Here is a 12,515-nt window from a genome sequence, read left to right as displayed (position 1 = left end):
ACAGGACAACCTGTTGCATGAGCGTATATTTAACCATTAACCACGTGTTGAAAGAAACCACCTTTTGCGGTGCTCAAACGCAACCGTTGCTAGGACACGGAATCGAACGCAAACACCAACAATTCAAGCGGTGCAAAATCAATAACGCACCAGTAAGGCAACGAAATGGTTCTCTAAGCACTGGCTAGCAAAATTTTGTGCAAATAATCTAACAAATATCACGATGCAGCTAAAATTTATGAAAACTATTGTCGAGGCACAGGTAAGAAGAGCGCATCGTCAGTTGTTTTGTAGCTTTCGATATTCGAGCCGCAAGGACATAATCGGTTCAAACTACGTTGCAGGATCATTTGTATCGTGTCGCTGGTTTGTGCTGGTCCTCCAACAACCAAAAACTAGCGGTGGCAACGGCCGACAGGACCATCCTACTGTTCGATGAAAATGGCGATCGGCGTGATAAATTCTCTACCAAAGCGGCCGATCCGAATGCGGTGAAGAACTCGTACGTTATCCGGGGCATCACGTTCAGCCCGGACTCGACCCGGCTCGCCGTCGCACAGAGTGATAGTATCGTGTACGTGTACAAGCTGGGCGAACAGTGGAACGAGAAGAAGGTGATCTGTAATAAGTTCCCCCAGGGTGCCGCTGTCACGTGCATCACCTGGTTGGCCGGTGGGCTGATCGTGGCAGGGTTGGAAGATGGAAAAGTGCGATCGCTTTACAGCAAAAACAACAAATCGAAGACGTTATACGCCACGGACAGCATGGTAGTCACGTTGGCACAAAACACGAAAGGGACCGGTGTCCTGTCAGGGCATGAAGATGGCTCGGTTGTACGCTTCCAGCTGGTAGAGGAACCGGGAGAACCAACCGGTAGATTGTTACAACACCCGGTAGCTCCGGTGGCATTAGCTTGGCCACAGGGTGGCATCGTTGTGGCGGGTTGTGACAAGAAGATCTGCTTCTACGATCTGCAAGGACGTCCGATGCGTACCTTCGATTACGCGCGGGACGAATCGGAACGAGAGTTCACCGTGGCTGCAGGCAGCCCAAACGGACAAGCTGTCGCCGTGGGTAGTTTCGACCGTCTGCGCATCTTCAGCTGGAGTCCACGCCAGAACGCGTGGGCTGAGTCTCTCTGCAAGACCATCCCGAACCTGTACAGCGTCACGGCGGTTTGCTGGCGTAAGGACGGATCCCGTTTAGCCGTTGGGTCCTTGTGTGGAGCCGTTCTGGCGTACGAGTCCGTGCTTCGACGCACCATCTGGCAGGACAAGTTCGAGCTGACGTTTGTGGCCCCTAGCCAGGTGTTGTTGCGATCGCTACACGAGCCGATCACAACGATGCTGGTGGAGTCGCAGCTTGGGCTTGAAATCGATGACATCCGCATCATGGGAAAGGACAGCTACCTAGTGGGACGCACCGAGGACTCACTGATCTTGTGCGACCTGACACGCTCCCTAACGAGCGAAATCCCATGGATCGCAACGGGCCGTCACGAGCGGTTCTACTTCGAGAACCCAACAGTGGCGTTGATCTTCAACGCGGGTGAGCTCTCACTGGTCGAGTATGGCGAGCACTACATCCTTGGATCGGTACGCACGGAGTTCGTAAACCCGCACGTCATCTCGGTGAGGCTGAATGAACGGGGCAACACGCGCAACAACAAGAAGCTGGCCTACCTGCTTGACATGAAGACGGTTTGCGTGGTGGACCTGATGCTGCAGTCGACGATCGCGCAGATCACGCACGATTCTAAAATCGATTGGCTGGAGCTGAGCGAAACAGGCCATAAACTGTTATTCCGTGATCGCAAGATGCGCCTTGTGCTGGTCGACGTGGGTAGTGGTCAGAAGCAGACGTTACTGGCGAAGGTAGCCTTCGTGCAGTGGGTTCCATCGAGCGATGTGGCTGTGGCGCAAAGTGACACCAACGTCGCGGTTTGGTACAACATCGACCTACCGGAGCACGTCACCATCATGCCGGTGCGTGGAGATGTCGTAGATGTCCTGCGAGAAGATGGCCGCACTGAGATCATCACCCGAGAGGCCGCTTCAGAACACGTGTATCCACTGGACGAGGGTCTGGTGGAGTTTGGGACCGCCGTCAATGATAGTGACTTTGGACGGGCGGTGTTCTATCTGGAGTCGCTTGGAGAGAAACCCGCCGCTAAGGCGATGTGGCACAACCTGGCGAATATCGCGCTGGCACAGCAAAATCTACGAGTGGCTCAACGTTGCTTTGCTGCGCTTGGGAACGCCTCGAAGACGTTCTACATTGGCGAGATGATCAAGATAGCTGAGCAGTACGAGGAGACAACCGGACCCGGTATGAGTTGTCCAGAAGTACGCGCCATGATGGCTCTGCTTGGCGGGGATTTAAGGTTAGACATAGGGAAGGTGGCAGCTGTAAGGCATACCTGTTAACAAGTTCATATTCCGGTCAAATAGGACGGCGGAACGCATCTATATCGAGCAGGGTGACATTGAGGCCGCCCTGGCCATGTACACGAAGCTACGCCGGTGGGATGACGCGATCAAGCTGGCCGAACGCCGAGGTTACCACGGGCTAACGGAGCTGAAGGAGTCTCAGATGGAGTTTCTGCTGTCCTCCGATCAGGAGGAAAAGGCTGGCAAGGTGCTGGAGGAACGTGGTGAAAAGGACAAAGCCATGACGTTGTACATGAAAGCCAACAAACCGGTAAAAGCGGCGAAATTGGCGCTTAAAACACCTCATCTACTTTCGAACGAGAATCTTATATCAAGGGTGTCCGCGTCGTTGATAAAATCCGGTAATGGAAGGGTTGCTTTGATGAATTTTGCTCAGGTCACTCAGGTTTTCTATGTTCGTTTTTATCCCTTTATTTGTAGAGCTGTTCGAGCTGGCAGCAGAGCTGGCGAACCGGACAGGGCAGCAGCAGAACGCGATCACACTCTATCGGAAGGGTGGTGCATACGCGAGAGCCATCGAACTTGCCCGCTATGTTACGCCCGACGACGTCACCAACCTGGAAGAGGAATGGGGTGATTGGTTGGTCGGTAAACGACAACTTGACGCCTCCATTAGCCACTACATCGAGGCCGGTTCCACAGTAAAGGCTCTAGAAGCGGCCGTTGGTGCGAAACAGTGGCGAAAAGCCGTCCAGATTGCGAAGGTAGTCGACGATCCGGACGAGATCCAGAAGTACGCCATCGAACTGGCCGAACATCTGTGTCAGATCGGTGATCTCAAGACGGCAGAGGAACTACTGGTACGTGCCGAGCTCCACCGGGAGGCTGTTCAGCTGCTAAACAAACACGGTCAGTGGGAGAAAGCGTTCGAGATCGCAGATCGCTCGCTACCGGGCGCGGATGTTCGCGAGATGTTCGTTGAGATGGCGAAAGGACTCGAACGTGAGGGCAAATACCGTGACGCTGAGCGTGTGTTGCTGACGATCAACGAACCAGATCTGGCAATCGGCATGTACAAGGAGCTCGAGTTGTACGATTCGATGATCCGGTTGGTGGAACGCTTCCACAAGAGCTTGCTAGAGCAGACCCACCTGCAACTGGGTCGCCAACTCGAGTCGAAGGGAAGGCTCAAGAATGCCGAGGTCCACTTTCTGGCTGCGGGTGATTGGAAGGCTGCCGTGCACATGTACTGCACCGCCAGCAAGTGGGAAGAAGCGCACCGAGTTGCCAAGCAGAAGGGAGGCCAACCAGCCTCGGAACAGGTCGCTTTCATGTGGGCCAAATCGCTGCCGATCGAGAGTGCTGCACGACTGCTCACTAAGATGAACCTGCTGGATAGCTGTGTGGCGTACGCTTGCGAAGCAGGCCAGTTCGATTTCGCTCTTGAGCTGTGTAAAGTTAGTGGTCGCGTGGCGGACGACGTTCATCTGAAGATCGCGATGGCGCTTGAGGACGATGGAAAGTTCACGGAGGCTGAGGCCGAGTTTCTGCTGGCACATAAGCCTCGTGAAGCCATCATGATGCATACGCACGGTGGCGACTGGAAAGCAGCACTACGAGTTGCCGAAAAGTACCTGCCTGAGGCCGTACATGAGGTGTTGCTGAGTCAAGCAAACGGGGCACTCGAAAGCCGCAATTACGCGGAGTATGAGGCACTGATGATCCGTGCCGATCGGCCTGATCTAATTCTGGAGCACTACAAGGAGTACAACATGGTGGCGGACGCACTACGCATCGCCAAGGAGTACGTCCCTGGTGCGGTGGCCGAGCTGCAGAAGTTGTACACGCGCATGAACCGCAGTGCAGGTGAGTCGACTGACTCCCGATACCTGCTGCAGAAAGCGTCAGAACACGCACGTAACGAGGAGTTCCGTCGAGCGACGGAATGCCTTCTGCAGATCAACGAGAGCAACGCCGATGAAGCGACGGTGGCACGAGCTTTGTTGCGAGCTGCCGAGATCTGCAACCAGTTTCTCGAGGGTCCGGAAGCGATCGAGATGGCACGTGAGCTTGGTCCACGGTTGATCGAGATCGGGCAGATAGGACCGGCGGCTCAGCTATATCTGGCAGCAGAGTTGCCTCAGGAGGCAGTAGACGTGTTCATCCGCACCGACAACTGGGCAAAGGCACGTCGACTCGCGAAAGAGATCGATCCACAGCTGGTCGTTTACGTGGAGGCACAACAGAAGGCGCGCCTTCGTAACCAAGGCAACGTGGAACAGCTGGCAGACATCGACATGGTGGGTGCGTTAGATCTCCTCGCGGAACAGGGCCAGTGGACACGATGCATCGAGAAAGCGAAGCAACACAGTGTGCCAGTGTTGCAGAAGTACATGGCTCAGTACGCTGCACAGCTCATTCGAGATGGTGACTGCACCGGGGCACTGCAGTTGTACCTCGAGCATGGTGTTCCACCGATCGCCGCCAATTACAACATCTACAACCGCATCGCAGTGGAATGTTTCGCGTTACGTGAACCCGACGCGAGTGGCGTGTGGAAGAACGTGCGTACCTTTCTTCTACATCTGGTGCAGGCCATGCGAGGCTCGGATCACGCCGAACCGGAGATGATCGATCGCTTCGAACATCTGCTGGTGATCGCGCACTGTTATGCTACACGTGCTGCCTGCCGTCAGGCGCCGGCACTGGCATCACTGGCCATGAAGATATCGGTGGCGATGTTGCGCTATACGGACGTGATCCCGTGCGATAAGGGCTACTATGAGGCAGGCATGGATCTGCGAGGATTGGGTCGCGAGGCTGAGGCGTTTGTCATCCTGAATCACTATCTGGATGTGTGTGAGGCGATTGAGGAGGGCTCGGGCACGCTGGTAGATCATTCGGACCTATCAGCGACTGATTTTCCGAGCTCGGTGCCGATTCCAGCTGGGTTGCACTTGAAAAATGAGCTACAACTACACGAGGAGGTTCGCGAGTGGGTACTGGCCGTTAGTATGGACCAGAAGGTCGACCAGGCACTTCCGACTGACGATCGAAACCTGTACGAGGCGTGTCTGGGGCCGTCGGATCAACCGTGTTTGGTTAGCGGATACCCCGTGATGGGTCGACAACCTGTTGTCTTTCAACGTACTCATCGGTTGGCTAACAGGGACGCGTGGAGTAAGCTGACGGTGGCCGCTCGGATGGCACCCCAGACGGATATCCCGGGGGTGATCGAGTTTCTAGAGCAGTGGTGCGGACCGGCCAACTTTTTGTCGGGTTAGAAACGCTCGAGTAGGATCATTTAGGACGTCACATTTCAAAGGATATTTCCATATGAGTGTTTTTCAAATGTTTAGAGCATAGTTTGTCAGCTTTGAATTTTAAATAAATGGCCATCAGAACATGAACATGAAAAGTTATTTTAAAATCACGTAAATATTTCGTTCTTTTTTCTTGAATTTCTCTGCCGAAAGGTGAGCGTTTTTTTTTTCTTATGCATACCCTCCAAAGAGCACCACCGTTGAATTCAGGCTACAGTACAGTTTATTTCGCCCGCGGGCAATCCCAGTTCCAATATTTCCCGCTATTCCCGTGCGGATGACGGCATCCGGTGAAAATGCCACTGTTTACCGCTGTGTTTGTGCCGGAGCTTTTGTGCTGCTGCCATCGAAGACGCGACGAACGACGTCGAGCAGGTGCCTTATTTTCCAAGCCCACCCACACTCTCGCGGGCGTCTCCTTTCGCAAAGCAAACACAAACCACCCAACAGACCCAGATGGCCAGGATACACAAACAGGATACGCTTGATAACAACGGACCGCTCCGGTGGGAGTCGCAAGCTGATCTCAGCATCTGCGAGTGAGAGCGAGAGAGTCACCAAAGAAGTCAGGTTGGAAAATACGGGAAACGTCCCTGTCAGACGTGAGTGCGATGTCCGGACAGGATGCGCGCATGGCACCTGTTGCGAGCGACGGAAACCTGTTACGGGCAAACTTTTGCTTTCGCTGATAAAGAGTTCACGCTCGCTCGCGGGATTTATGAGTTGGGATTTCCATGTGCCGGAGAGTGTTTTCCACTTGGAGAGGAGCGCCCAAAGAGATAGAGAAAATGAGAGATATTACCATCCGGAAGGATGCTGGATGGTTTGGTCTAAAATGAAACCAACAGACAGGTTGTCGAGTGTGGGTACTCTGATGGTTAAACAAACAATTGAATGAGCTGACGATTGTGTATTATTACACGTTACATCGAACAGTTTTCTATGGTTTTTTTTTTTTGAAGGACCTCTTCTAAAGCTGGAAGTTACACACATGATTATGCTTTATTCATTGTAAAAAGCATTTGTAAAACAACACTTATAGTAGCTTTCGCAATGAAATAATCTATTTTGACACTCTTTTCAATGGATGGATGAATAAATGTTACATTCAAAACACCAGCAGACTAAAATGTGAAAAATGAAGGCTATGTTGTGTAATAACAAGAAGCTTATAGTTGGCTGAACATTGAATAATGAATCATTCCTCTCGTACACAACCCAAAAACGCGCGTTTTTTCGACCCTCCAGCCAGCCGTTAGCCCACCACCCGGAGTGGTTACAAGTGGTTTATCAAAACAAAGTACTCCCGAAGCCACGCCAGAAGGATGCTGAGAGCAACTGAGAGTGGTTGAGAAACAACACCTAACACGCCCGGATGCTGACCTGAGCTCTCCGGAGCGTGTTCAGCTTCATCGCGTGGAACCACTCGAAGGATGCACGGGAACCTGTTATCACAGGATGCTGTTGCTCTTGCTTTCGCTCTCTCTCTCTCTCTCTCTCGTGTACCCTGGTCTAAGTTTTCCGCCACCTGGAAGGAACCTCGCTGGAGCAAAGCTATCAGTCTTTAGCAGCACCAGCAGTTCAGTTATCAATCTCCGATGGTCGCGAGCGGTTGACTGATCTAAGCAACCGTTAAGCTCTGTCTACCAGAATGTCGGGACTAGTTTGGATATTCTAAACGAGGCTAGTGTGGGACGAAAACGGTCCGACGTTGTGAGGAACGACTCATCATTGCACCCAGTTGCATCCGTGCGGGCTCTTCTTGAGCTTTTCCCCAAAGCAGAGTGTATTTCAGTGGCGAAAACGTTCGCCAGTGCGAAGAGTGAAAATTGCTTCCATCAGCTCGCATCAACAATCCCCGGGGGTGATTTATCGCTATTAATAGGCGTAACTCTTCATGCTTTCCATCGCTCTAATCACCGGGGAAGGAGCAAAATGCAGATGAAACAAGAATAATGGCCTGGCAATTCGTGTGTGGCTCGTTTTTCCCGAAGCAATGATGTGCGTGGTGCGTAATTGAAATCCTCGGGGATAAAAGCATGGCTAGTGTACGGTTCTCTGTGATCGGGAAAAGCATACATTTTCATTTAGTCTGAGTGAAATTTGTTCCCCTACGCGTTGAAATGCAAACCCATCGAAGAAAGCTTTCGAAAAAGAAAATGTTTCAATTTAAGCCAAAAAGTGTAGTTCATATTCTCGTGTGAATTTATCATCAACTAAACGGCTGGTTGACGAAACCAGTAAAAGGTTGAAAATAAAATCTTGCCTTCCCCAAACGAGCCATCAAAACAGGGCCGTGTCTGTGCGTAACGAAGTAAAAAAGGGAAGCCTGGAAGACATCTCTTGTGTATCGTAAAAATAAATTTGAAGCCTGGGGATGAAGAAAAAAATCGCTGCTAAGTAAATTATCGCTAGCTGTAATTGGATCCATTTCAGGAGATTTCTTCAACGAACGTGGTGAAACGCGTTCCCAACGTTAACGTGTGTTAGAAAGATTCAAAACAAATTCTTCAAAAAGTGTCCTCATTTTTGGAAGCAGCTTTTATCATGGTAAAGTTAATTATTAGTGTACGCGACGGAGAAATCGCGAGCAAAGTGGTAGCTGTAAGTGATAGAGCGCAAGATATATGTTAGAGCGTGGTCTTCCGGACCACGGAATGAAAAGAACCTGTGGTTTTATGAAGCATTGCATCGTTTGGCTAGTTTTGTAGTGCTTTCAGGAAACGGTAGTAGCAGAAAGCACCACAGGAAAGAAGTTTAAAAACCAGTGGTTTCAGGTATATGAACTGCATATTTGTTCAAAATTAGCACACTCATCCCATCATGCCTTTTTTGCACTTATGTTGTTTTCGTTGTTCCCCTGATTTGCCATGATTTCAAGCTTATATTACTTCATTTACCTTCCGGAAAATATCGCCAAAAATGCGCCTGTGTCGGGAAGATGGGCTATTTTACCTAGCCTTTATTATGATCCCTTCGTCCTGGTCTGCCAAAAGCATGAACACATGCAATAAATACACTCCAGCGTCACACGGTGTTTGCTTTACGATTTATGCCGCTTCGCCCAACAATCCACCATGCACGGTTGGCGATGAAAATTAGCGCACGCTACTTTTGCCACGACAGTCTCCATGTTTTGGAGCATTTCCCACCGTACCGGCTCTATTATGTCGCGCAGTTTACGCTCGAGTAATTCGAGAGACGCAGTTCACTTCATCGGAAAATGTTAACTTTTCTCAGGTAAAACGGCCAACAAACACAATACCAAAGCTGCGGTAGAAGAAGAACACGCGCACACTGACACAAGCGAATGTTGTAGATCATTTCGGTTGGGAAGGAAGCCACCGTGCGATGGGAAGCACGAAAGGGAAATGGAAAATCCTCTACCAAACTCGACCAGGCCCGGCCCCGAGGCACACAAGCTCTTCATCAGGCAGGACAGCTCAAGAGAGTCTCGCACAGCCACGGCATTGCTGGAAATGACACCTGACTGTTCTGCGTTCGTCCGAGTGGTGAAAGTGGGTTACGCTACAGTTTTTTGTTGTTGTTAATGCTCCTCTTCTCGTTTCGTTACAATTCGCACGAATTATGCTACCGCGGGCAGCAGAAGCGACTGTTTGCTCGCGTGTGATTAAACAGGTAGTTATGCTTTGTTTCCCAGCCGTACCAGGACGAGATATTGCATAATTAGAAGCTACGAAATGCTGGAACCAGTTACGCTGAATCCACCACGAACGGTGAAGAAAGGTTTCATTGCATCGCGAAATGTTACAGATAACTTCACAACAGCCAACAAGCTCCAAAGGATCACGCCCCCCCCGGGGGGCGATATAATACGATTATGATTAAATTACCGCTTTCCTCGCGAGTTACGACTCTCAGCCGCTCAGGGCGAGAAGCCGTAAAATGCGACCAACGGATGTACGCATTAAAAAGATTAGCCGATCGAATCAATCCTTCGCTTCCGGTTGCGGCCAGCATACTCCGGAGGCCATGTCGATAACATCGCGGCCTAATTGAACGCGATCTGTCCCGGTGATCTGCCCCTTGCGCCTAAATGCTTTACGACAGTCGACGTAAATTATGCTCTCAGGCCTCGGGGAGATTCGGTTGCTGTTCGCGTTCTGTCTTCTTTCCGAATGACCTTTTCGGAAGCTCCATGCTCTTAACCACCTCCGTCACCAGGCAAGTCGGAAGGTGAAGCATCTGGCATTTGATTTTCCACGACACGAACGGATACAGCTGCCGGCGCCAGAAGCGGTCCACCGGAACGGTACACGGCGCGTTACATGTACATCCTTTTTTCTGTCGGATTTCGCATCTTCCGGTCGGTGGTGGCATCGTCACCATCGCAGCTTTGTACCGGTCCGGGTGGGGTAATTTATTTCCATTTTTATCACATTGCACTAAACTTGGTGCTGAGCGGCGGGGGAATAATTTCTGCGCTGTTTGTGACAAAATTTAGACAAATCATATTTTTGCTGCCATGTGCTTTGCAGTTTTTTGAGCAAGCTTGGAAAAAAAGCACTTTTTTAGCGTGAAAAATAAACACACCAACGCTGCAGTCAAGTCTATTTAGTCGGCACACTAAAATTAATCACGGTTATTCTAAGAGGACGTAAAACTCAAACAGTGAAATATTTGTTACTTTGAATGAGGAAAAACTATACAAGAACACAGTGTTTAAAACGGAATAACATTATATACTTTAGGCTTATGGATCATGCAAATATTTAATTTAAATGTACACGCAATTTCATACGATTCAAGCCATTTCGGGGCATGTTCAGTCCAACCTCCGCATGGCACTCGAGATAAGAGTAAAATGTTCCCGCACTGTACGCCCTTGGTCCTGAAATAAAGGCGTGAAAACCTCGACACCCGGGGCGGAGTGCTGTTTGCTTCTCCACCCACCCACTCATTATCGCTCCATTATCTCTATTGCTCCATTAGCGTACGCTTGGTGGAGCTAATTTACACCTTCGGCTTCACCAACTAATCCCCGCTGGGACGGTCCCGACATTCGGAGCGTACCGTATAGCGACGTTTAACTACAATTAATATTTTATATCTACACCCGAGCTATCTCAGGTTCATCCGAATGCGCCATCCAGAGTCCATGCTTCGAGCTTTAAAAGCTGATACAGTTTAATTATTTCCCCTCCCAAAATGTTCGAATGGATGATGTGTTCAATTCGATGTGGGTTTCGTTTTCACTCGCACGCCGTTGAATTATTAATGGTCAAGCTTTTTCCAACGAAACGGTTGCCGTGATTTTCCAGCACAAACCAAGACCACTCGTTGGGGTCAGCGCCAGAATCTTCGGTCGCCTGTCGTGTCACCTTTCGGGTGGTTGGAGCTTTGGCATTCTGATTGCGTTTGGCATGTTGCACGAAAACACTGACTCATAAGGATGTTTCCGGGCGATTGCCCCTTAGCCCCGTGAGACTTTTCACCGAGAAGCGAACGATGATGGCTTTGGCTCCACGCGTTCATCGACGTGAGTTGAATATTAAAGTGGGGATAAGTAATCCACGATGTTTCTCGGTATCGCGGTCGAGGGGGAAAAATAGTCTACAGTGTTTGTTTTTTATCCTCAGAATTTAAAGTCACATCAAACGACACCATGCCTAGTTAACGGTTTTGTTCTCGAGAGTACCAAATTGATCCCTGGTCTCTTTCTTTATACTTGAGAAATTTTATCACAAACGATACTTTGGCGAATTTTGAACATATTATGAAAGAAAAGCTAATATTAAAATACAATCACGTAAAGCTGAGGACAATGATCAATTTTTAATGTGATAAAATTCCTTTTCGAAAGTGTATTATACATTTTTAAACTATTGCAGCTATCCGATATCTACTGAAAGAGGGGAAAAATATTTGTAAAATGAAATCGTATCCAAATGTTGTGCTTTTTTCGAGAACCCCCAAAAGCTACGTAAACCAAAAAACCAGCAGTTAGCGCCGACGAAACCGGCTGCTATTGAGTATCAGTCCATATTTTTGTCCCGAAGGTCCCTTAACAATCACGATATTGTATCAACATTCAAATTTCGCTCCAGCTGTACCGCGTTTCACAGATGGAAAACAGCCTGCAATGGGACCAGCGTGGAAAACAAATTTTCTTTCCAATTCACTGTGTCAGAGAAACTGAAAGGCCGGGACGGAGAACGAATTTATCATTGTAATCAATTTGGTATCGGAGAAAAAAGAAAATAGAATGGAAATTTCTGACAACGATTGTTATTTTTTCTGTTTGTTTGTTTGAAAAGTCCTTTTCCAGATCCTCTTTTTCAAGAAGAGAGGTATTCCAATGATAAAGAGTGTAACAATTTGATGATATTCTTGCTTTTGCATGTTTACTTACTAAAAATGTAAAAAATTTTGATGTAACTCGCATTTTGAAGCATTCTTAATTAAGCATCTATATCTCAAAATTGTTTCGCATTTTACAAACCATAAATCCCACTACCGTTTTCTCTGCTGTTTCCTGTTTGCTCACGGAGTATCGATCACATCTCGTACGAGGTGTAATCTAAGCGTTTTGATAAGCCTTCTTGGCGTCCCTAAATCTCGGCAGCCCAGTGTCTGGAGGCTGATTGTAAACACCTAAATTCCATTCCAACTGGCAGCCCGAAACCCCAAATCCAACCCAACCCCTGGGCCATTATGAGCGATTTGGATTTTTATGGACGGGTTTCAATTGATGTGGCAACGTGGAATGACCACACTGTCTGTGTGCTGGCCGGTGGGCTGTTGTGGGTGGAAAACCAGGAGACAGGCGGGGATGAAAAAG

General features: G+C 49.3%; 1 protein-coding gene across 1 annotated transcript; it reads left to right on the top strand.

The window, feature by feature from the left end:
* The first annotated feature begins 223 nt into the window (after nt 1-223).
* LOC128726432 (intraflagellar transport protein 172 homolog) lies at nt 224-5,741 on the top strand. The gene is made up of 4 exons (XM_053820241.1): nt 224-262; nt 345-2,383; nt 2,451-2,791; nt 2,871-5,741. The coding sequence occupies exons 1-4, from the start codon at nt 224-226 to the stop codon at nt 5,672-5,674; spliced, it is 5,223 nt and encodes a 1,740-aa protein (XP_053676216.1). The 3' UTR covers nt 5,675-5,741.
* Nucleotides 5,742-12,515: the final 6,774 nt, after the last annotated feature.

This window comes from Anopheles nili, chromosome 3, assembly GCF_943737925.1.
Source record: "Anopheles nili chromosome 3, idAnoNiliSN_F5_01, whole genome shotgun sequence".
NCBI lineage: Eukaryota > Metazoa > Arthropoda > Insecta > Diptera > Culicidae > Anopheles > Anopheles nili.
This window is presented reverse-complemented; position numbering and strand designations above follow the sequence as displayed.

Coding starts and splice junctions, on each gene's coding strand:
- LOC128726432 (XM_053820241.1), top strand. CDS start 224: ATGCAGCTAAAATTTATGAAAACTATTGTCGAGGCACAG. Junction 263..344: donor AAACTATTGTCGAGGCACAG/GTAAGAAGAGCG, acceptor ACTACGTTGCAG/GATCATTTGTATCGTGTCGC. Junction 2,792..2,870: donor CGCGTCGTTGATAAAATCCG/GTAATGGAAGGG, acceptor CTTTATTTGTAG/AGCTGTTCGAGCTGGCAGCA.